A 26,408-nucleotide genomic window follows, 5' to 3' on the forward strand; every position below is an offset into this window, starting at 1 on the left:
TAATTTTTAAAACGTGACTTTCCCTGCAAATGAGGTTGATAACGCTGTTTGTGATTTATCTCACCTGCCTGTGGGCGCCTCTGGAAACCCTCTTCTCCACCTTTCCTCAGATAACTTCCTGAAGCATGGAAGTGGGTGCTGCCTCATTGCAACCTGAACCAAGTCGCTTCTTTGCTGGGAGAGGAAGCTGACACCTCTTTCTGCCCCATGCTACTGGGTGCTGCTCTCCGGGGACTTTAGCTAAAATGCAGAAATCTTGATCCAGCATGCACTGCAATCTGAATGGGCTTTGTTGCAAAGGCAACCACTCAATCATTTCTAACATCAGGAAAGTTAGATGGAAGTCTTAATTATTTGTTCCTTTTACCAGGTTTGAACCCCTATCATGTGGCATGTACAGCAGCTCAGTACTGCTGATACAGAGACCAGTAACATGTGCTTCTTCCCTTAGGGAGTTTATAGCTTAGAAGTTGATCTAGGATAATTACCCGAAATGGAATTCATGGCAGTTAAGGGACTGACAAAAGTGTGTTTGTACTTAGTTGTAAACTCAGTTTAGTTTTAAGTGATTAAATGTCTCAGATGAAAAGGTGGTTAAAATCTCAGAAGGTCCAACATCCCTTCTGCAGTGTGTTTGTTTGTTTTTCCAGACCTATGGTGTTTAGTTGAAATATTTATTTTTAGTTACTCCATTGCTTTGTTTTGTTATTTAAGATTAATCCAACTCACTGGATAGAAGAGTAGGGAAAATGAGTTCCAAATATTTAGGTGTTTCCTGATATAATTTTTAAATGACTGAGTATAAGGCATTTTAAGTAGCTTTATTTCTCAGTTAGGATCTGTTTAGTTGAGTGAAATGTGCAGTTTCTTGTTTGTGTTGCATATTTGTAATAACCCATGGCTTATACAGTAAAGTGACCCTATAGTTTACGAGATTCATTATGTTTGTGGAATGATTGAGATCTTCCTAGAAATCAAAAAGACTTCTCTGTTAAGGTTTGAAAAGCTGAGTGCTTTTTGAGCAACATAATGTTTCATGCTCATTAAGTATCTTCATTTCGAAAGAATCTCCATGTGATAAGCAGCATTTATATACATTACAGGAATTGAGATAAAAATTTCCAATCTTATTGAATGGGCATTGCAAGAGTAAGTAAAACTTTTTAAAGGCTAATCATTCAGTGGTCTTTAACATGTGTAATCATATAGAACTGAATCTTACTTTTAGGTTAAAAAGTCTTAATTTTCACAACATATCTCTGTATACTATAAAATTAGGACATCCATTATCACACTGTTAAAAGAGAGATTTATCAGTGAACTTGTGCTCTTAATTGCAGTTTGATTTTCCTTTCTTCATCCATCATAAGTCTAACACATTAGTTATTTCTGTGCTCCCTAATAAAATATCTGATTTGAAAAAAAAAGATGAAATTGATGAGAATCAGTGCTGCTTGTTTTAAGCAACATTTTTTAGGGAAGCAGTTGAAATTAATCACATGTATATGTTACCTTTTTGTGTGCCTTGTCATTACCCTCCACTTGTATTTTATTTATTTCTCATCTTGTTTTTAAAAGTTTTAAAAAATCTCACTTCTCTGGTAGGTATAATTTAGAATTACTTTTACAGGTTCAAAACTAAATTACTTGTTTTTTTTGGCTGCGTTCAGTCTTTGTTGCTGCTCGCCAGCTTTCTCGGCAAGCAGGGGCTACTCTTCACTGCAGTGTGTGGGCTTCTCATCGCAGTGGCTTCTCTTGTCACAGAGCACGGGCTCCAGGCATGCGAGCCTCAGCAGTTGCGTCTCACGGGCTCAGTAGTTGTGGCGCACGGGCTTAGTTGCTCCGTGGCACGTGTGATCTTCCTGGACCAGGGATCGAACCCGTGTCCTGGCAGGCAGATTCCCAACCACTGAGCCACCAGGGAAGTCCCTAAATTACTTTTTAGTGACCTTGCAAAAGAAAAGAAACAAACTATTCTTTCTCATGAGGTTTCCCCCCAACCATGATTAATTGTGAACCCAGTATGGCTCTTGTGTAGCTAAAACAATTTTAGATATGTAAAACAAGCATTTGACTTAGTTAAGATCTGAATTTCATTTACACATAATTATCTTTTTTAAGATAGGCTACTGGAAGAAGGCAAAGCGTCATTGTTTTCTTTTTTGTATCAGAAAATAAAATTATAAAATCCGAAAAATTAGCAGTCTAGCCAATACTTTCTCTTCATAGTACAGTTTACCTTTGCACTTTCTCTAGCTTTTGAAAAGTCACTTTAATCTTTTAACACCTAATATTAGTTTTTTAAAAAATTGCTTTGCTTTATGGACATTTTCTTCTGATGTTCTTCCATAAAACATGAAGCATTTCCGTGTTATCTTTGAAAAGAGTTGGCACCAGTTCCTCAAGGCAGAGTAGTTTTAAGAATTGAGGACTTTTTGTGAAATGACCAGACAAGAGTTAGACAGAAATTAAACACAAACAAAAAAGTGTGCTGAGGGATCACAGATACCAAACAGCTTTTATTCCTTTATTAGGTTGTTTTAAGTCATGTTTATGATGTCATGTCTATGGGCACATTTGGATCCATGTGTCTACATGCCTCAGGGTCCAGAGGGCTGTGGAGGAGAGTGTTCTTGACCCCCGCCCCACCCATAGAAGGGCTTGCTCCTCATTTGTCCCTGTCTTTAGTAGGAGGGCGGAGATAGAGAGCCACAGCTCTGGTACGTATCTCTCTGAGTACCATACAGCGTGTTTCCTAACCACCTAGGTCGTAGCAGAGCACACACGTGCAGTGTAAGTTGAAAGGATCTGGGGAATTAGACCCCATTCTTAGTGTATAGAAAATGCTGATTCCTAGCAGTTGGGTATAAGTGGGATGTACCAATTATTTTTCTGATAAATTTTCTTGGTAAATTGTTGGATCCTTTAACCTTTACATTTAAGCATGCCTCAATCTTAAGTAGTGTTGCCTTCCTTCTGTTCATTTAAGAAGTTTAAGACGGTTATTTTGAATAAGGCTTTTCTGTGAGTTGGAATTTTCTGCCCTAGTTACTTTCAGTTTCCCCAATTAGGCTCTTAGTAATGGTCGCTACGAAATTATCTTAAGTGGATTTGACTATCAAAGAGCTCAAAGTACTCATATTAGAAAATTTCTGTCCGTGTTCCTTTTTGGAAGGTAAGTCTGTACGTGACTAAACTTAGGTAGGACAATTATTTTGAACCAACTGTAATATTTGAGTGTGCTTAGCTTATCCTTTTACGTTTCTGTGCTTTCTTTTTGCTTATCTTGTAAAACTGCTGTTTTCTGTCCTCTGTAGTTATGAATCTCTGTCATATGACTTTTAACATTAAAATTCATGTGCTTTGCTTAATCTCCCTGCCAGCTCCCAAGATGTTTACAGAATGAGGATTCCACCTACTCTTGTGTACTCTGTTTTGCCAGGGATCTGTATATATTCAGCTGAATGGGAAGACTCACAAATCACCCTTCAACTCATCTTCCTTGAGGTTCTGTTGATTAAAAAAAAAGTTCTGGATCTTGCAGGCTGCCTTTTTTCCCTACTCAACTGAAAATGTATAGGATTTTAGTTGTCTATTTTTATTGTTGCTTTCATTTACTATTTTTTAATGCTAAATTGATATTTATTGCTATGCCTCTGTTAATGTGAGGGTAATAAGACATTAATGGCAATATTGCTACTTAGTTTTACTTGGTGGCATATTAGTATATGTGGAGTAATTAGCATATGATCTGTGGGTAAACTGTAGGCTAGTCATACGGTACAAAGCTAGACTGAAAAATATTTTCAAAGATGGTGCAGTGGTCGATTAGAAACCAGGATGCAAAACTGTATATTCTCAACTATATAAAATACATCTGTACATGCATAAAAAGATTTGAAGGAAATTCATTAAAGTGCTACCATGTTTCCTTCTGGGACATACGATTGTGAAATTTTGTTGAGTCTTTCTGAATCTTTAAGTTTCTCTGTGATTAATGTATTAAGTTTTAGAACTTCTCTTGGGTTTAAAGAGTGAAGGTATTAAAAAGTACTAATATCTACAGTACAGAGTTATCAGGATCAGTCACTGTTCCTACATATACATAGATACTTATGTGTTTGTATCAATGTTAGCTTGTTTATCTCAAATTTTATTTTTCTTTTCAAAATTGGCTAAAGTAATTACACCAATGATAGCAAAAATGGTTTCTTGTTTAAGTGTAAGGAGTAGTTCAGAATGTTAGTACTAATCCCCACTTTTTTTGGAGCCAGAGCTCAAAAGGAAAATGTGACTAGGGGAGGTCATGCAGGGGCAGAACATGTGCTAGATCTCCAGCTCCTTGGGGTTCCATTAGCTCAGGGGATCCTAAATGGATGCTCACATATACAGAGACTCATTTATAGGGGGGTTTCTAACCCCTCATAGTTAAAAAAAAATTCTAATTTAATGTAAGCTTAGTGTCTTGATAGTGAGTTTTAACTAAATGGATGTTGTTTTCCTTTTCAATGGTACTGAAAGAAAGTGCATTCTAATTTTAGCGTCATCAGTGTCTGCTCAGTGCATTATATTTTAAATACATTGACGTCTTTCTCATAAATGAATTGAAATGTTATTACATGTGTTTTGTATAGTTTCCAAAGTTGATTCTACAGTGTAGATTCCATCAGTCAAAGCCCTGTTAACTGCTCTTGTAGTTACTGGACACATGAGCCTCAAGAATATGTGAGGAAGCGCAGGGTCTACTTCTCTGAAGACTTCAGACCAGAAAAAGAATGCTTAAGATGTTATCTTGAAACACTTTTCCTAGAGCTTAATGTTGGACCATGAGACCCACAAGTGGAAGGATCACTTGTGGCATACAGTACAATTTCTGAATCATCATGCAACAGCTGTAAGTTGTTTGATTCCCTAGAATTCGTAAGAGACAGCTGGGCCTTATTGTATCCAGATTTAAAATTGTTATTCTTTCTGAATCTTTACCCCCAGAGGTCCCAAACTCTAATGCTATCATTGGCTGGGCAGAAAAATGTGTGAATATATAAGGTAGAAGACAATAAGGATTGGTGGGGACTGTGGGAAAGTGAAGAGAGCATGTCCTGCCTGAAGGCATTCATAGCCAGGGTTCTAAAAACCCTCTGGTGAAAGAAATACACCTGAAGCCCAGTCTCTTATTTATTTGGCACTTTTTGAGCTCCTACCATGTGTTAGTGACTGTGATACTTTGATCTAGGTTGGATACAGTAGGTTTGGAAATGCTTTAACTCTTGTCTCAAGAAGGAAGACCAGAGCATAGCCGGGTAGCGGCAGAAATTCACACTAGATTAGTGGTTCTCAAATTTGAATTTGCATCAGAATCACCTAGAGGGCTTGTTAAAAACACAGATTGCTGGACTTCAACCCACGTTTTTGATTCAGTAGGTCTGGGAGTGAGGCCCACGAATTTGCTGTTCCAATAACTTCTCAGGTGATGTTGATGTTGGTCCAAGGACCTTACTTAGAGAGTCATGGCATTTGAAAAACGAAGCTTACGTATGAGAAACTTCTGTCCATTCAGAAGCCTCGATGATTCTTGAAGCTTTCTTTTCTCTGCTTGCAAATTGCAAAACGTTATAAATTTGAACTAAAGGGGGAAACCCTGATTGAACCTTTTATCTACTGTTTATAAGCTAAAAGATCCAGGACAACTTGAAACTGATCTCTATCTCTTTAAACCTGATTACCTCCAGCAGTACTTACCAGTTAACGCCCCTTTCTTCAGAGTGACTTCTGCTTTCTAGCATTTCGGAATGTATTATTTTTAAACTACCTGACACTGCTTTGACTTCTGAAGTTTTTTTTGTGATTTTTTAAAATTTATTTTTATTTTTAGCGGCGTTGGGTCTTCGTTGCTGCGTGCGGGCTTTCTCTAGTTGCAGCGAGCAGGGGCTACTCTTCATTGCAGTGCGCAGGCTTCTCGTCGTAGAGCACGGGCTCTAGGCGCGCGGGCTCAGTAGTTGTGGCTCGCGGGTTCTGGAGCGCAGGCTCAGTAGTTGTGGCGCACGGGCTTAGTTGCTCCGCGGCATGTGGGATCTTCCCGGACCAGGGCTCAAACCCGTGTCCCCTGCACTGGCAGGTGGATTCTTAACCACCGTGCCACCAGGGAAGTCTGACTCCTGAAGTTTTTATGCTTTTGGAGGAAGTATGATTTCCTTCTAAGTTGTTTATCCTGTTTAGCTATCCTTAAGTTTGTCCACATGCTATCTTATTAGTTTTCTGTTGCTGTGTGACAAATCACCGTAATTTTAGTGGCTTTAAAACAACACCCATTTATCTCAGTTTCTGTGAGTCAGGAATCCAGGCACCTTAACGGGGTCTTCTGCTCAGGGTATCACAAGGCAGCAGCAGTCAAGGTGGCAGCTGGGACTAGAGTCTTATCTGTGGATCAGCATCTCCCTCAAAGCTCATGTGGTTGTTGGCTGAATTCATTTCCTTGCAGCTATAGAACTCAAAGTGGCTGTGACTTCAAGGCCAACAGGAGGAGCCCCTCTCTGGTGCTTCATCTTCTTCTGAAGGACTCGCCTGAATAAGTCAGGGCCACCCAGGGTACCCTCCCTTTTGATTAGTTGAAAATCAACTGATTAGTGACCTAATTACCTGTGTGACATCCCATCATATTCAACCCTTCTACCCATACTGAAGGTGAGAGTTTTATGCAGAAAATGCCCACCAGGGGGCAGTAATCTAGGGGCCATCTTAGAATTCTGCCTGCTGCACCACACCAAATACCTATGGATATTTTCCAAATGCTCAAGTATCAGTATGTCCATTCCATTTTTTTTTTTTAACTTTTAAAAATCTGTAGTCCTCTGCATTCCTGCTCCACTATGGACTGGTTACTCTTTAGTCGTATTATGTAGTCCTCATACTAGACTTTCCCTTAATTTTTTTGGGGGGTGGGTGGGGAGGCATCATATCTCCTGTTTCCTGGACACTGTTTGTTTTCTTCATTTATCCTTTTGTTTTACTGAATCTCCTTTTCCTGTAGTTACCTGAAAATGACTAGGTAGGAGATAACTTTTTTGAGACATATGTGAAAGTGCCCTCCCCCTCAATTGAGGCTAGATCTCTAGACAGGAAGTAATTTTCTCTCATTACTGTGAAGGCACTGATCTATAGTCTTCTAGTTTCCAGTGTTCCTGTTGAAGCCTGCTTGTTTCTGATGCCTATTCCTTCATGTGTTACTCTTACCCCACTTTGGAATGTTTTAGGATTTATTTTTTTTCTCTGCTGTTCAAAAATTTCATGATGATGTGGTGTGGTGCTTTTTGTTTGTATGTTTTTTTTTTTTTAAGTTGTTCTTTTGGTCACTGCTGGACCATATCAGCCTGTCAACTTCCCTAAGTTTGGGAGATTTTCTTCTATTTTTAAAAAATATCATTTCATACATTTTTTTCTCTTTATGACCTATTAGTTGGATGGTAACCTTCTTTTTGTCTTATCTACCAGTTTTTTTCTTTTTATTCTGCCTTCTAAGGAAATTTCCTTGACTTCATCTTCGAATACTTTTATTGGATTTTTAATTTTCACATAATTTTAAATTTCCAGGTCTTTCTCAATATGTCATCAATTTGAGGACACTTATAGTGTTTTGAAGTTTTGTTTTCTGTTCCCTAAATTTTCTTTTGTGTTCCTTTTTTGTTTGTTTAGTTTCTTCTTTCATGATGGAAACTTTCCTGGAATATCTGGTAATCCTGAGCTGTGTGTAAGAGTAAGATACTAAAAAGCCGGTTAGAAGCTCTCTGTGACCCAGTGAGTCCTGTCACTGGTGGGCTTCGTGTTAGGCATTTAGGTGGTGAACAGGCCATTTTCTTGGGTGATTTCCAGGTGTCAGTAAGTAGAGATCTGTTCTCTGAGATTGTAGGTCTTTTCTTTGAGACTGTTCACTCTAGAGAACAATCTTCCAATGTATATATACCTCTTGGCATTCTGAGAGCAAAGTATATACCATTATATACCCAGGAGACATATTACCTGCTGTAAACTGAAAACCATGAAGGGGAGGGTTTGCAGCCTTTCTCTTAATTCTTCATCCTTGTTTTCTGCTATTGGTAAAGGTAGTTGCTTGACTACGGAGGGTGGGAAGGGGGGAAGGGAGCTCTCATTGTTCTGTTACTTAAACTTTGGATCAACTCCCCAACAGTCCCATACCTCACACCCTCTCCTGCAGTTCCTTTGCCTCTGAATTCTGGCCAGCAAGTTGTTCACTCTTTAGTTCCCTTTTTGCAGGCACCATACAGTTTCCTTGGCTTTGCCAAGTCACGTACTGTTCCTTCTTCCAAAATACTTCTTTCAAAATTGTATTAAAATTACACAGTGGAGTCACTTCTGTTCTTTGGGTTTATGGGTTTATACCTTCTTTTTCCCTTCACTTTCATTTTAGTGTAGTTTCAGAAACGGAAGATATATGTGTGCAATTAATTTGCCATGTTTGACCCGAATCACTGAGCCTTAGCTTTTGAATTTATATAAGGCATCTTTCAGAATGTGTTGACACTGTTGATGGTTAATTGATTAGCATTTGGTGGATGATGAAGTGTTGACTTTCTAAAAATCCCTCTGACTTGACCGGAAAACTCAGTGCATGATGTACCCACATCTTAAAATTTAAAAGTTAAAGTTGATCATCAGCCCAAACCTCAGCAAAGCAGAGCACTTACTCTCTCAACTGTCAGGTAGCTAAGGTGTTGCTACAGTTTGTTCCTTAGCACTGTGCCTCTTGAGCACTTGTAACAAACATTAAGCACTTTATTTGTGTCATGAGTCACGCTAGGCGCTGGCAATACAAAGATGAGTAGACAGTCATTTAAACAAGAAATTACATTACTGTGACTTAAGTGCTGTAACAGAGATGTATGTTGTATTTGCCAGCACAGAGAAGGAAGTGCCCTCCTCTACCTGGGAAGGTCAGATAAAGCTTCACATAGCCAGTTATGTTTGTTTGGAGCATTAAAGAACAAACAAGAGTTGATGAGGGCCAGGGGGGGCCAGTGAGGAGAGGGAAAATGTGTGAGGAGGTTGTTAGGGTATTTTGGGCAGGGGAGTGGCAAAGGTACAGCTTCAAAGGTGGCATATGCTAGTTAGAAAGTTTAAGGTAGTTTGGCATAACTCAGATATAATATAAAAGTAGATTTGGCTAGAAAGTTAGTCCAGGGCTAGATGATGGCTGTGTCATGTTAGAGGATTGTACTTTCTGTAGATTAGTGGTCTCCACATGTTTTTGTGGCACCCATATCAATGAAAGATGTTGAGCATACTCCTTCATATGTGTATATTTATAAGTTGCATGTCCTACTGTGTGTGTGTAAACGCACATACATATATATTATAAAACATAAAAATAGAAATGAAAGAGGAGAAAATAACTTATTCCTGTACCCCACTTTAGAGGCCATTGCTTTACATAGTGGTGAGCAAAGGAACAATTTTAAGCTGGTAGAGTTAATACCATGCTTGTGTTTTAGATTAACTACTCAGGTTACAATATGGGACGAAGTTTTAGACTTGGAGGAGGGGTGTGTGTATATGAGAGAGAAATGAGGGGGGGTCTTGGAGATCCTCAAATTTAATTGTGTAATAGGTTAATGGCAGCAGCTTAATCAAGAATAATGGCTTGAATTAAGGTAGAGTAGAACATGGGCTGAAGTCAAAAGAGATTTAAGTAGTACTATCTATAGGCGTTGAAAATGAACTCTGTTGATATAGAGGGGTAAGGAGATTGGCTTGGTCAGCCATTAGTTGAGATAGGGAACAAGGAGAAAAGCAAGTTTGCAGTGAGGTGAGATGACAAATTGAGTAAAAATTGATGTATTTATGGCCAACTATGTGGGAATGTCTCATAGTTGGGTATCCAGGTCTGGAATTCAGGAAAAGAGAACTAGGCTGATGATAGAGTTTTGGGAATCATTAGAATATATACGTAGTGGTTGAAACTTTGAATGTGGATGAGCTCACTCAGGATATTTATAGAAAAGGGCAGATCAGGCCTCTCTGGGGGAATAGTCATTTAAGGGGCAGCAAAGAAGCTGAGAGAGCTGTCAGGCTAGAACAGTGAGAGAACAGTGTCAAAAAGCCAAGAAAGGGAGTTTCCAGAATTGAGTAGCCAGGATCAAATGTAGCAGAAACATCACATGAGGCAAAAAGTATCTATTAGGTTGGGTAAGTAGTGGTCCTTTAACGACCTTACCTTGAGAAGTTTGAGCAGCCTGGGATGGAAGCCAAATTGCCACCAGGTGATGGTGCTAATGAAGGATGAGGAAGCAGGGACCATAAGTGTAGGCTTCTCCTTTAAGACTAAGCTTCTCTGGAATAGAGTGTAGCTTCAGCAAGCTGTAGAGTTCAGCTTCAGCAGGCTCTAGAGTTCAAGAAATTGTTGTGGTTTTGTTTTCAAAATGGGACTAAGCATTCTTTTTAGGCCCCGAGAAAGGAATCCATAGCTAGGGGTATTTAAAAATTAGAGTACAGAGGGATAATTACTGAGAAAGGAGATGGGAGAGAGTGCAATCTGGAGCACAGGAGAAATAGTTAACCTTAAATAGGAGGCGTATCTTCCTTGTAGACTGGAGCGATGTATGTATGGAAGGATATGATTGGGTTAAGTTTGTAGGTTAAAGGGCAGGAGACTGGGAGGGAGTTCCTTAGCTGGGGGACTCCATTTCCTCAATTCATTCCCTGATTCATGTAATAAACAAATATTTATTCTAAATGCCTACTATGCCTCAGGCACTATTCTAAGTATATGAGCTACATCTGTGAACAAAGAGCCTTGCCTTCATGGGCATGTATTCCAGAAAATGATGAAAGACAAGGCCATCTTCTGAGAGTGTAGAGCCGCGGTCCCCACCCTTTGTGGCATGGGGGACTGGTTTTGTGGAAGACAGTTTTTCCATGGGGTTGGGGGAGGGATGTGGTTCGGGCAGTAATGCGAGCGCTGGGGAACGACGGGGAGCGACAGATGAAGCTTCACTCACTCATCCACCGCTCACCTCCTGCTGTGTGGCCCGGTTCCTAACAGGCCGCGGACCGGTACCATTCCGCGGCCCGGGGGTTGCGGACCCCTGGTGTAGAGGATGAAGGTTGGTCAGAGCCTTGGGAAGAGAGGTGAAGAATGGGAGAGATTACCGGCCATGAACAGTGAGGAGCTTGCAGGGCCCACCTGAGGTTAAAGCACAGGTTTTGGTGCTCCTGTTGTGGAAACAGTCTAAATCCAGGTTGCTCCTGTACCTGAGAAGCAGAGAACCGTGTCTTAGAAGGGCTTTCTTGGCCTCCATTCTGCTAAAAATTAAGCACAAAAGAGGTATGTCCAATTTTGGTGGTGTTCTGTTTAGAGTTATTTACATATGCCCCTTTTCCTTCTGTAGAGAACATTCTTATCTTAGGAAACCAACCTAGTAAGTATTAAGTTTGCCAGAATGGCACCAGTTTCTTAACATTTGAAGCCTTTTCTGTGGGAAGCATCCTGGAACCTAGTCCTATGGCATGTCCTGGAGCTCTCCTGAGTTCTGAGGCTCTATTTAATATTTATCTCCCATTCCTCACTTGTGCCCTGTACACACGCCACACACAACACACATGCACTCATGGGGAACCAGAGTGTAGAGGGGTCCTTTACTGAATTTTTTCTTCTGTCATACTGGGGAAAGTCACAGAGGTTAATTGATTGGCGTAAGCACTCGAACATTGCTCTGATGCCTATCGAGAACTTAGTATGGTATTACTATTTTGGAAGCAGTTTTGCAACTTTAACTTACCCTGTCTTTCTTACTCTTGATAAATGTAAATATTCTTAGTCTTCTTGGATGGGTGGGCTTTGTTTTCTTTCTAGTCATTCAAAGTACCTGTACTCCTTGGCTAATTCTAATTTCACTATCATGACAGCTTGGATAGCATTTTCTTTTTTATGGGGACTTTCATGTTGGAGGAATAAGTCTTAACTAGTAAATTGAACAGCATTTTTCTTTTTTGTAGTAGTTAGAATCAGTTAAGAGACAGAGACTTTGAAGTGAAATAAATTTTACTTCAGCTTTTGTTCTATAAAGTTTAATTTCACCATCAAGCTCTAAATTGATGGAACTGGCACCATTTTTTAAAGTTTTTTTTTTTTAATTTAACCTCGTGAGATGGATTTAGGCTGCAGAAACTCTAGCTGTGATATAGAATAGCATAGCATAATACAGGCAGAGCAGTTTAGAAATCAAATGAGGTCTCTTGAACCAGCCAGTGGCTGCATTTAAATTATTGATCCTCTTAGCTCTGTGATCTTGGGCAGGTTACTTAAGTTTTGTATATCTCCGTTGCCTCATCTGTAAAATGGGGATAGAATTATGAAGGTTAAAAGATCAAATATAAACAAGTTGTTAAAACATGTGGCAATAGAAACTACTTAATAAATCACAGTTATTATAACTATAGTTTTTATACAGTTACATTTCTGGTATTAAAACTAAGTTTTGTGTTTTTTTGACTTCTAAATAAAGAACATGAAAAACATTTTTTAAGTTCTAGTGTTACTGAAAGCCAAAGATAAGATTTTAGACTTTATCGCCTTCTAATAAAATACCCATTAAAAAACCCCTTCCTCCTATATTTTATATCCAAAGAACTTAAGCTGTTTAATGTTCTAATTTCATTGATTATCTTGAAATATCCTGATTTGGGGGGCCTTGATGGAACCATGAAAATATTCATCCTCAGTAAGGAAGTTGAGGTTTAAATATTATATGTGATAGGAATAATCACCTATTCTGTAATTAATTTTATAAGATGCACATACAACTATTTTTATGAAAACTCTTCTGTATAGTTAAGCCATCTTGTTGGTCATCTTAATAGGTCTACAGAAGATTATTTAAATATCTGATTAGGTCTTTCTTATTAGACATGTTCACCAATTACAAGAATCTTTAAAGTCAGATATTATTAAATTACTCAGATTAGAGTTTAATATAGGAACAGTTAAGTAAAAAAACAAAAGAATAAAACATACTCATACTTATTACCTAAAAATATGTTTCTAAATCCTTATAATAGCATTAGTTTAGACCATAAGTGTCATGAGGGCAGGAACTGCCTTGTCTATTAATTCAAGTAACATGTTTATTGAGTGTCCACCGTGCACCCAGCACTTTTTCAAGTGCTGGGAATATTGCAGGGAACATAGTAGACAAAAATTCCAGTCCTCATGAGATCACATTTTTATGTAAATTGTATCTGCACTGCTTGGCACATGACAGGTGTTCAAGAATATGTTCCTCTACACCCTTTAGCTGCCCCAGAGGCTGAGTATAAAAGTGCAAATAGTCTCCTTTCCTAGCCAGTTACTGTTAGGGGCTACAAGTCAAGTTATGCTAGGGGGCTTCGTATGTCCCCTCCATGGGTCTGTCTGCAGAGGTCATGGGACCCTGGAGGACTTTAAGCAGCAGAGTGAAATTTCAGTTCACATCAAAGTGTTGCATTTATGCAGTTGAAATACTTGTTTGACCCCAGAGGGCCTGTTTTTCCTCTTTTAGTAACTGAATGTTGGGTCTAACTTGAATGTAAGTTAAAAATTAAAGTAGTATATTAACTTTTTCAAGTAGAGTTTTCATGTAGATGGAGGAAAGAACCTTAGAGATATTCTGCCTGTTTTTTTTTAAATTAATGTTTTGTTTCCCTTTGTTTTCAGATGCAGAAATAACCTTGTAAGTCGGTACCTATGTTATTTTTAAGTGAAGCAGGTGAGGGCTTTGCCCAAAGTCCCAATGTTAGATGGTGGTAGAGCCTAGCCTTCTATTGCTTGGCCTTGTGTTCTTTCCTCTAGAAAGAAACATACACCACTCAGTGCTCCATCCATTAGTACAAGCCAACCTAAAAATCGGTTGTTTAACAAGTTTATACATTTCTTGTATTTTGAAATTTTGAAATCTCTCCCTTTTCTGAATCCTCTTAGCACTTTATGCCTCTCCTGTGGCATTTATCACTTTGTACTCTTAAATAATTATCTTCTATTAGAAAAAAATTTTTTCTAGTTGAAACCTCTCTGAGAATAGGATGTGTATGTGGTTCCATTCCCCATAGCTCTTAATCGAATGCCTGGCATTCACTAGGTACTCAAATTATTAAACATGTACTCACAGAGATTATATTTTGGGTCTGGTAACCATGAAAACCCACAAGAATCTATTTAGCCTACAACAATTTAAGAAGCTCTTTGGTTTAGCCTCAAATCTAGGTTTGAATTCTGGCTTCATCCTCAACTTGGCTTTGTGATCTTCAATAGCTCACTTACATCCTTCTCTTCATCTGTAAAATGGAAATAGTATGTGCTCCATCCAGATTGAAGATTTAGGTAGTAAAATGTATCCAAAGGATCTAGTGCTTGATGTACTAATAGCCACTCAGTAAATGGTAACTATTCCATTTTGAAATTTATTTTCTATTTATTATAAATGTGCAGATCTTAGTAATAGCTCTATTACTATGTGCAGGATTTATAATAACATAGAGGAAGTTCTGTGGTGAAGAGTTGACAATATTTTGGTGTGGTTATCAGATTGTAAAGTCTGGGGTTTTTGGCTTACTAGTTATTTATTTAGGATGTCTGATTTTGGGCTCTATGGACTGATTTACACTACGAAAACTTAAAAGCGACTGATAAATAAACTAGAATGGCAATTTATTAATAAGTCATTAGAAATGCATCCTCTCCCATAGAAAAAAATGCCACAGTGGAACCCTTGCAATCAGGAGGTTGCTTGACAAGTAAAGGTAACTGATTGGCTGTTTAGTGCTACAGTAGTCTCATGAATCAATCTTCACCTGCCACTGGGATTCTTGGGACCCCCTCACTCCCAGAGAGTGCTAGGGGCACTGCCTAACCACCTCTCATGAATCGCCTGTTCTTACAAGTTATCTGCTTTTGTGTTGCATATTCTTGAAGGAAAAAGCAAAACACTTGGAGGTTTCATACTTAGTCATTAGCCTGTCATTTCTGCCTGAGTTTACAGCCTCGCTTTGGTTGGATTAGGGGAGCTTAGATAGACTCCTAAATTTTTAAAATTTAAATTTTGTATTAGGAGAAGTTGTAGGCGTACAAAAACCTAAAGAGATTTGTATAATTAACCCCTATGCATCCATCATCCAGCTTCAACAGTTATTAACATATGGCACATATTGTTTCATCTATACTGCCTGTCCCTCTCCACATTATTTTAAAGCAAATTCTAGAAATTATATAATTTTACCTGTAAATATTAAGTATGTATCACTAAGAAATAGGACTATGTTTTAAAAATATGTACAATGCTATCATCATACCAAAAAATCCCACTAATAATTTCTTAACATCTAATCGGTGATCAGAGCTCCCCAATTACCTCATCAGTCTTTTTAAATCATTGAATTGTTCAAATCAGCTTCCAGACATGTTTCACACATTGCACTTGGTTGATACATTTCTTGGGTTTCTTTTAATCTATAACAGCCTCCTTCCTTTCTTGCTGTTTATTTATCAAATTTGTCATCTAGAATTTTACATATTCTGGATTTGGCAGGCAATATCCTCACGGTGTTGTTTAACTTGTTCCTCTGTTCTCCTATCTTTGGTAAACTTGTGGCTAGGTCTAGGCTTGATTGGATTCAGGTTTGAAATTTTTCCCCCAAGAATATGTCATAGGTGGTTGTGGTTTACTTCCTGTCTGTTGCATTATACCAGAAGGCACATAGCAGTGTCTTGGCAGTTCTCTTTTTGTATATGAACGTTGATCATGGGGCTCAGTATTATCAACTTGATCCATCAATTATATTTTTTCAGTGAAACCATTATATTTTGGTTATTTCTAATTTTATTCTCAAGGAGTACCTTGCTGTCAAACATTATTGCCTTTCTTCTAATTTGTTTTTCATATGCAGCCAGAATGATCTTTTAAGTATTAGTTAGATCATGTACTACCCTGCTTAAAACTCTTCAGTAGTATCCCATTACTCATAAACTAACACCTGAACTTCCACCCATTCTGTGAAGATCTGCATAACCTGGGCTTGATCTGCCTTTCTACACCTCATGTTATGCCATTCTGTCCTTTGAGCAGAAGTACGCCTTTATTCATAGCATAGGCTCTTGTAGTAGACTGCCTGAGTGTGTGATCTTGGGCAAGTCATTTTAACTGCTCTGTGCCTTGGTTTCCCCATATTTTAAAGTCAGTGTTTTAAGAGTATATGCAATAGGATTCTAATGATAAAATAATACATATAAATCACTTAAAACAATGCCATACAAAATAATAAATACCAAATATTAACTGTTGGTTGGTGCTGGTGCTGGTGTTCTCTCTCTCTCTGTGTTGCAGCCACACTGTATTTTTCAGTTTCTGGAACTGCCAAGCTCTTGCCAGCCTCAAGATATATCCACATTGTTCTGATTATCTCTTGCTACATAACAAACCACTCAAAATTTAGTGGCCTAAAACAACAGTATCATTTATCTAGCTCACCAATAGCAAGTTGGGTAGAGCTTGGTGAGGACAGCTCATATCTGCTCTATGTGGCACTGTCTGGGGTGGCTCAACTGGGGGCTGCAAGATCTACTTTTAAATGGGTCATTCATATGGCTGGCAGGATAGTGTTGGCTCTTGACTGTGAACTCAGCCAGGGACCTTGGTTCTTCTCCGCAGGCTGTTTAGCTTTCCTTGCTGCATCATGGTCAAGTTTGAAGAGTGAGTGCCCTACAAGAACCTGGCTGAAAGCTGGATGGCTTATTACCACCTGGTCTCAGAAGTCATACAGCGTCACTCTGGCCTCATTGTTTTGGTCTAGCAATCACAAAGGTCCATTCAGATTTAAGGGAAGTGGACATAAACTCCACCTCCTGATAGGCGGATGACATGGTTCTAGAAGAGGGACAGGAGTTATGTTGCAGCCATCTTTGGAAAATGCATTTTGTCACACACATGCTATTGTCTGAGCCTATGAAACACTATTATCACTCTGATTCCCACTCGTTAGCTAACTATCCAATCTAAATCTCTTCCTCCGTTCCTGATGTGCACTCTCTTTCCCGCAGCTCTCTATTTTCTTTGGCAATACTGATCACAGTTGGTAATTATCTCTTTAAGTCCAGGAAGGTTAAGGCCTGTTATATACCCAGTACCTTGCCTAGAATCCTTTGAAATGTTAAAATGTATTCTTTGTAACTTACAAATGTAAGCATCATATATCACATTTTCATTAGCAATAGCATATTCCAAACTTTGTTGGAAGAATGGAACAGAGATACAGAAACACCAGGAGTCAGTCCTTTAACTCCTCAGAGTTCATCTCCTACCGTTAGCTTAGGGTGAGGATGGGGTAGAGGAGAAACACATATATAAATTTTGTGAGGGAGAGGAGGTAGGAGGAGGAAGCAGTTTGAACGGCTGAATTCCTACTATTCTCCCTGTACTTTTAAACCTAAACCCACAAGTCTATTTTCTATTCCCCTATTCCTCTAGGATCCAGTTCATGGCAAAAGGCTTCTAGCTGGTCTGACAAAGAAATACTCACTACTCTCAGGGAGCAGCCAAATAGATGTACTTTATTCAAGAAAAGCTAACCCGACCCTCACTCAGAAACAGTGTTCTTTTACTTTTGGCACAGATCTAACAAGATTAGGTTCCAGGTTTCTCAGCCCCCAGGAGACTGGGTAGGAAAGAGAGAATAGACTTTTCGAAGTGAGATATAGATAACAGCAAGAAAAACAGCTGTTGGTGCCTCAGATATTGTGGCCTGGGAATAGTTAGGTGAGGTAGAAGTTTTCATAAATTCGAAAGGCTTTTATTAGTTAATAAACATAGCATGCCAGTTGCTGAGTGTTAGAGACAGAAGGGTGAACAGACTCTTGGAGCTTGCAATCTGGGGATGGGAGTAGACTTTATGATTACTTTTACTTTTAACCTACATGTGTCTTTATATTTTAAATGATTTTTAAAATGATTTTCTTATAAACATCATATGGTTAGGTGTTCCTTTATATCCAGTATGACAGTCTCTGCCTTTTAATTGGGGTGTGTAGACCATATACATTTAATATGATTATTGATATTATTTGGGTTTGAGTCTACCATCTTACTTGTTTGCAGTTTGTCCCATCTATTCTTTGTTCCCTTCTCTTCATGCTCTTTTGCCTTGTTTTGGCATACTTACTTGAGTATATTTTATAATTCCTTTTATTTACTATGTTGGCTTACTAACTATACCTCTAAATATGTTTTGTTGTTGTTTAGTGACTCTTTAGTGTTTGTAGTATGTACTCATCACACTCTACCTTCAGGTGGTATTATATCTCTTCACATATAATAAGAACCTTACAATAGTATAGTGTTTGTGCTATTGTTATACATTTTACTTCTACTAATAACATAACCCTCAAAATAAATTGTTATTATTTTTACTTAATTATGTTCATAAAATTTATTTTATTAATCTATTTTTGGCTGCATTGGGTCTTCATTGCTGTGCATGGGCTTTCTCTAGTTATGATGAGCAGGGCCTACTCTTCGTTGCAGTGCACGGGCTTCTCATTGCGGTGACTTCTCTTGCTGCAGAGCATGGGCTTTAGGTGCACGGGCTTCAGTAGTTGTGGCTCGTGGGCTCTAGAGGACAGGCTCTGTAGTTGTGGCGCACGGACTTAGTTGCTCCGCAGCATGTGGAATCCTCATGGTTACATGAAAGTAACCATTAACTATTTTAAAGCATATAGCATTTAGCACATTCACAAGGTTATGTAAACATCGCCTCTGTCTAGTTCTAAGATATTTTCATCACCCTAAATTCACTTTCTTTTTTTTTTTTTTTTTGCGGTACGTGTGCCTCTCACTGTTGTGGCCTCTCCCGTTGCGGAGCACAGGCTCCGGATGTGCAGGCTCAGCAGCCATGGCTCACGGGCCCAGCCGCTCCGTGGTATTTGGGATCTTCCCGGACCAGGGCACGAACCCATGTTCCCTGCATCGGCAGGCGGACTCTCAACCACTGCGCCACCAGGGAAGCCCTCACTTTCATTTTTGAAATATGTTTTTATTGGGCAGAGAATTCTTGATGAGTTTTTCTTTTCATACTTTTAAGATGTTGTTTCACTGTCTTCTGGCTTGTGTTATTTCCAATGAGAAATCTGCTATCATTTTTCCTTTGTTCCTCTGTATGTAATGTGCCCCACAATCCTGAGATTATGTTTAAGGTTTTCTCTTTATCATTGGTTTTAAGCAATTTAATTATGATGTCCCTTGGTGAAGTTTTTTTTCATGTTTCTTTGTGCTTCACATTTGTCAAGCTTTTTGGGTTTGTGGCTTTAGGATATTATCCAGTTTGTAAATTTTCCAACCATAATTTCTTCAAATATTTTTTTCCATTCTTCCAATCTTTGAGAATTTCAATTGCATGTATATTAGGCTACTTGAAGTTGTTCCATAATAATTACATTGATACTCTATTTTTGTGGGTTTTTTCTCTGTGCTTTATTTTGAGTAGTTTCTATTTCTGTATCTTCAAATTAGTTTTCTTTCCTTTGGCAGTGTTTAATTTGCTGTTAATTTCATCCAGTATGTTTTTCATCTCCAGAAAACTGATTTGGGGCTTTTATATATCTTCAAGTCTCTCCCTAAAATGCTTATGCTTTCCTCTGCCTTCTTGAACATGTGGACTGTCATTATAATAACTATCTTAATGTTCTTGTCTACTAGTCCTATCATCTGTATCGTTTCTGGGTCTGTTTCTGTTGACTGATTTTTCTGTTCTTTATGGATTTAATTCTCTGAGTGTTAGATATTTAGAATTTTAGTTTATTGAGTGCTGAATATTTTTGTATTTTAAATATTCTTGTAGAAGGGCCTAATGAAAGAAGCAGGATATTTTCTAATATTTATACAGAGATAATAACTTGTGTAGTTATAACACTCATCTCAGAGGGAATGAGGAAGTAAAACGTATTTGTTAGCATGACAATAACAAAGATTTATAACTTATGAGATTTTGAATCAGTTGGTGAGTAATTCAGAAATGAAGAAGAAAGAAACTTAAGTCTAGTTTTCATTGCCAGACAACATTCTCTTATTTGGGAGTAGTGAAAAGTCCTGGGCTTTGCAATTGGTCTTGGATTTGAATCCTAGAGATACCAGTACTGGCTGTGACCTTTGGCCAATTATTTAAACTATCCCTTCCTCCAAGTCCTTTTTTGTTTGTTTGTTTGTTTGTTTGTTTTTAATCTAACTTCTTTTATATCTTAGAGTTGTTTTGAGATGGAAATGAGAATTTATATAAGTTATTTACATGTAATAGGAATTCAACAAAATGTTACTTTCTTCCTCTACCTTTTCTTCTTTTAGCTGTTTCATTTTGCAACAGTGCTGCTTTTGAATCACATGTTGGTTTGAAATGGGAGAAAAATAGTCACTACTCAACTACTCTTGTTACTCTTGAACAATTATTGTAACTCTTCCCATGGCAAGAGTTATTCTTGAGCTTTAATTTTCATCAAATTACCTGCAGTTGAAAATACCCAGTTGGCAACTTGCCTAAAATTGCTTTAATACATTCAAATTTGCTTCTATTAAGATTTTATGCTATTTTTTCAGTTATTCTATCCCTATTAAGTAAACATATATTATTTGAGATATATGATGAGAAACTTATTTTTAACATAGTTTAGAATAAATTAATTCTGTAAATGGCAGAGGGTTAATAGATTTTAACTGAAGATTTGTACCGTCTATTAGTGTATTAGTTTCCTATGTCTGCTGTAACAAATTACCACAAAGTTGGTATTAAGATAACACACATTTATTCTCTTACAGTTCTAGATGTCAGAAGTCCAAAATCAGTTTCACAGGGGTAAAACCAAGGTGTCAACAAGGCTGCAGTCCCTCAGGAAGCTCTAGGGGAGAAAGGTCTTCTTGCCTTTTCCACTTTCTAGAGCTGCATTCCTTGTATTCATGGTTCATGGCCTCTTCTTCCATTTCAAAGCCATCAGTGTAGCATCTTCCAGTCTCCCTGACTCTTCTTTTGTCACATAAGCTTCTTCTTTACTTAAATCTCCCTCTGCCACCTTCTTATAAGGACAATTGTGGTTACATTTCGGGTCCACCAGCATAATCCAGAAGAATCTCTCCATCTAAGGAGTCTTAATCACAGCTGCAAAATCCTGTTTACGAACAAGGTAACATTCACAGGTTCTGGGTATTAAGAGCTGGATATCTTTGGGGGCAATTATTAAACCTTCCACAATTATTTAAAGAGGATATCAATAAATCCTATTTTTCAAATGGTATAATTTTTTTTTGCAGCCCTACGTTTAAAAGATCTATCAATTTACTGAAGTCTTCTGTTGCTCTCCCATTTTACATTGATTATTTACAATTTCACCTAGTGAAGTATGTTTTTTTTCTATGTCCACGTCACAGATATTTAGTTGTGATGACTGATGAGAAAAAGATTGTTTAAAAGTATTTCCTAAAGTAGTTCATACAGCCCACTTTATAAAACTTGTTTTTATGTAATCTAACCTTTCTGACTGTGTGTGTGTGTGCGTGCATGTGTGTGTAGGAATTCTGTAATGGTTCAGACAGCTTTTACAGAAAGTATAAAGTACAACTAGTTAGGGAATTACATTTTTAAAACTAAAGGGAAACACTTTTCTGGAAAAACTTCTTTATCAGAGGTGAAGTGTTCAATAAAATGCTGGAAGAATTAAATTCTTAGATGCTTTCTGCCAGAAAGAAACCAAATCAAGACAGGAAAAACAACAAGGAGAAAGTAGAAAGTATCTTCACAAGTGTATAGCTCCTCTTTCATCAAAATATGCATATTATTCCTGTCATGTAATCCTTTTCAGAAATGCCCTGTGTGATGAAACCTAGTTAATGTCTGAAGCAGATATAAGATACATTGGAATTAGTAACTTCTAGTCTCAAAGACCAATGTTTTCACAGACAGGCTAACACTATTATTGTTATTGTTGTTATTGTTATTATTGTATTTTGTTACAGAGGTGAAATCATTGTATCAAAATACAGATCAGAGGGTTATCTTCCCTTGCAGAAGGAAAGCTCAAGAACTATGATAATTGGCATGACTAAAAGTAAGTTTTTGGATTCTTCCAAGCCACACTATCATTCCAATAAAGTGTTATAATACAAATTATTTTCAAAATACAAGTAAAAGGTAAGTGGTGCCAGTGCACATACATATATCCCATGAAAACACTTAAGTACTCTTAACAGTGCTTAACATGCATAGTAGGCATAGTTGTCTAGCTATACTATCCCACTTCTGTCAACAAAATTTCAGCTCAAGGGCCAGGCAAGAGTTTGGTTACATCAGTGAACTCAGGTTTACCTGGCAAAAGAACTCTTTTCCCATCCAAGGAGTCAGTATAGGATAAAGATGTGGGCTCTGGAGCCAGGCCGTGTTTGTGTGCTGGCTCTACCATGTGTCATCTTGAGCAAATTACATACCCTCTCTATGCCCCAGGTTCCTCATCTGCAAAAGAGTGTTAATAGTAACTACCTCACACAGGTTGAGAGGATTAAATAACGCAGGCGTAGTGCTTATAACAGTGACCATATGGTAAGCTCTCAAAAATGTTAATTATAACCAAAGAATTTACCACGTATCCATTTTGTAAGTTTAAGCTTTTGCTTTCAGGCTTAAGAGTGCCATATTTGAATTTCTTAGTTTGAGTTATCCAATCTACGGATCTCTTCCTTTGGCACAAATGATGGAAGTTGTATGCTTATTGATTTATAAAAGGGAAACGGTTAAGATGTTATATCATTCCAACTGCAAAAGGTTAAAAACTCAACTTTTTTGTCACTATTACTTTTTAAAATTCAATAACTAGTGTTTAAGCTATTCAGTTTTTATTATATTAGTTCTGTAATCTTTCAGTTACTACAGAGAATTTCCAGTAATTTGTAAAATCAGGAACAAGGTAAAACAGGATGGTTAAAGATACAGTGTTGAAAAGAAATATGAGTAGATACAGCAGACACCTGAGATAAGATCAGTATTAGTGGAAAACAGAACATGGCTGAGCTTCTTGACAAATGAGTGAGAAGTGTGTTGAGTTGTAGTCTTGTTTCGGCATAACAGCAAGCAGACAAATTTTTCCCTAGCACTGTCATATGAAATACTGAATAATATGGGGATCCAAAGGGAGTTTGTTGTTAGTCTATTAAGAGATTCAAGGGAGAACTTTAAATCTTAATTCTATGAAGGCTTTCTTCTAAGGAATTGCGATAAGCAGAAATTTGCCTTCTGACTTTATCAATAATATAGGGGGAGGGAAAGATTAGTCTTGGAGAATTTATAATTGTTAGCAGGGTTTTTTTTAAAATCTTTATTCAATTATAATTGCTTTACAATGTTGTGTTAGTTTCTGCTGTACAACAAAGTGAATCAGCTATATGTATACCTATATTCCCATATCCCCTCCTTCTTGGGCCTCCCTCCCACCCTCCTCATCCCACCCCTCTAGGTCGTCACAAAGCATGGAGCTGATCTCCCTGTGCTATGCAGCAGCTTCTCACTAGCTACCTATTTTACACATGGTAGTGTATATATGTCAATGCTACTCTCTCAATTCATCCCACCCTCCCCTTCCCCTCCCATGTCCACAAGTTTGTTCTCTACGTCTGCATCTCTATTCCTGCCCGACCACTAGGTTTATCGGTACCATTTTTCTAGATGCCATATATATGTGTTAATATACGGTATTTGTTTTTTTCTTTCTGACTTCACTCTGTATGACAGACTCTAGGTGCATCCACATCACTACAAATGACTCAACAAATACTTTTGATATTTCTACCAAAGTAAAAAATAGTAGAAAAGAATGAATGCATTTAGGATACTGGGGATAGGAAGGTGTTGATTTTTTTTTTAAAGTGTTATGGCCTAGCTTATAAATTCATATAAACTTTGCATTTTTCTCCATAGTCTAGCCATATTTATTTTTGATATGATTTTTTTTATTACCGTGATGTAAAATTGTTGTAGGATGACATGCCATGCTCATGTGCTGTTTGACCACTGCTCTCTTCTTGAGAAATAAGGCTAACTTGTTTTTTCTCAAATGTCTCAAAAAGAGCATTCAATTGAGGCTCTAGAGCTCTTCTTCACATGATGAGAGGCTATGTTTGAGTAGGAAAGATTTAAGAGTAGATTTTACCACTTTGTCCAGAATCCAGGTTTTAGACTTTTATAGAAGAACTGAAGAGAACTGGTTCCTAAATGGTCACTGAATAGTTGGATGAGGCAACCTTAATCCAGGTTCTGTTATTATCCACTTAGATAGTGTGGAATGTCTGCGAAACACAAAGGCTTTATTAGAATTTATACTTTTCTATTTATCAGTTGGTTCAGCTAATATTTGTACTTAATGTTTAGTTAATCCATCATCATCTTCTATGCTTTGTTAGCTGGAGAACCAGTTAGGGAACTTTCTCCAGGTTTAGATGATTGGCTTTCTTAGAGTTGATATTTTACAGGATTTCTTAGGACGAGCTTGCTGGTTCACAATTAAAGGCACACAAATAGTTTTAGATTATTGTTGTATAGGATAACTCTAGGTATTGTTGCACACCATAAAGAGGATTCTGAGGAGACCTAGTTGATGAAAAAACTTGCCTCAGTGGAGATTTGTGGATGATTTGTAGGAAGTATTCCACAGGCAAGAGTGTCTCCAAATCTCTGTTTGCCAGATGAATTCATTATCACTCAGGCTGTAATATTTTTAACTGTCATTCAGTTTTTTAAAAAATTAAGGCATATATTCAGTAAAGTGCACAAATCTAAAGCTCACTGGATGTTTACATAGCTATTTATTTGTGTAATCACGGAGATAACATTCCACTAACTGTTTTTTTAAAGCAAGGAAATACATTGCATTAAAATTGTTTGCTCAAATTTTTTTCTTATAAATATAGTACATGTTCACATATTGAAAAGTTGAGATAAGAAAAAATAAGTCATTTGTAATCCCACCACCACCAACTCTAAATGTCTTGGTATATAATCATTTATTCATTTATTTATTAAGTATTTTCTGGGTGCTTAATATGTGCCAGGTGTTTGAGTTGCTGGGAACACAGCCCTGATTAAAAATGGCAAAATCCTTGCCCTTAAGGAGACAACACTTTAGCTGGGGGAGAGGGATAATAAATAAGAAAATATGTTGTATGTCAGATGGTGATAAGTGCAGTGGGGAACAGTAAAAGAAGGGGGATAGGGAAGTCCTGGGAGAGGAGAGGAAGGGGCTACAGTCTTTAGGGCAACCAGGAAGGCCTCACTGCGAAAGTAACATTTGAGCAAACACCTGAAGGAGGCAAAGGGAGATTCTAGACAGATCTGAGGGGAAAGAGTGCTTCAGGCAAAGGCCCTGAGGTAGGGGGTGCTTGGCATTGTTTGAGAAACAAGGAGGGCCATTGTGGCTGGGCAAAAAACAGTAAGCAAATGGCATTTTGTTCTTTTTCATGGCTGAGTAATATTCCATTGTATGTATGTGCCACATCTTCTTTATCCATTCCTCTGTTGATGGACACTTAGGTTGCTTCCATGTTCTGGCTATTGTAAATAGTGCTGCAGTGAACACTGGAGTGCATGTATCTTTTCGAATATTACTCAGCCATAAAAAAGAACAAAATAATGCCATTTGCAGCAACATGGATGGACCTAGAGATTGTCATATGGAGTGAAGTAAGTCAGACAGAGAAAGACAAATATCATATGATATCACTTATATGTGGAATCTAAAAAAAAAAGGGTATGAATGAACTTATGTACAAAACAGAAGTAGAGTCACAGATGTAGAAGACAAACTTATGGTTACCAGCGGGTAAGGGGGAGGAGGGATAAATTGGGAGATTGGGATTGACATATACATACTACTATGTATAAAGTAGATAACTAATAAGAGCCTGCTGTATAGCACAGGGAACTCTACTCAATACTTTGTAATGGCCTATATGGGAAAAGAATCTAAAAAAAAGAAAGAGTGAATATATGTATAGGTATAACTGATTTACTTTGCTCTACACTTGAAACACAACATTGTAAATCAACTATACTCCAATAAAAATTAAAACAGTAAGCTACAGAAAGGTTGGAGAGGGAACAGGGGTCCTATCCTATAGTGGTCTTTGCTCCTGAGAGGTGATTCCACGTGAGAATCACCTTGGAAGCGGGGCTGCCCACCAGACCAGTGATTCTAGGGCTTGGGGCCAGGTGTTTGTAATGCAGCCAGGGTTGAGAAACACTGATGGCAGGTCTTTAGACCATTGTAAGGACTTTGGCTTTTACTATGAGTGAGATGGGAAGCCATTGGAGGGTTTTGAGCAATGCTCCACCTGGTTTAGGTTTTATTACTT

General features: G+C 37.9%; 1 protein-coding gene across 1 annotated transcript in view; it reads left to right on the forward strand.

The window, feature by feature from the left end:
- Positions 1-493: 493 nt before the first annotated feature.
- HOMER1 (homer scaffold protein 1) overlaps positions 494-26,408 on the forward strand; it is a gene marked incomplete at both ends in the record, with an annotated part of 118,028 nt that continues 92,113 nt past the window's right edge. The window contains 2 exons of the mRNA XM_079701601.1: positions 494-526; positions 3,072-3,175. Of these exons, the coding sequence (XP_079557727.1) occupies positions 494-526; positions 3,072-3,175 (137 nt within the window). The remainder of the gene's footprint in view (positions 527-3,071; positions 3,176-26,408) is intronic.

This window comes from Hyperoodon ampullatus (assembly GCF_949752795.1).
Source record: "Hyperoodon ampullatus genome assembly, chromosome: 4".
Taxonomy (NCBI): Eukaryota; Metazoa; Chordata; class Mammalia; order Artiodactyla; family Ziphiidae; genus Hyperoodon; species Hyperoodon ampullatus.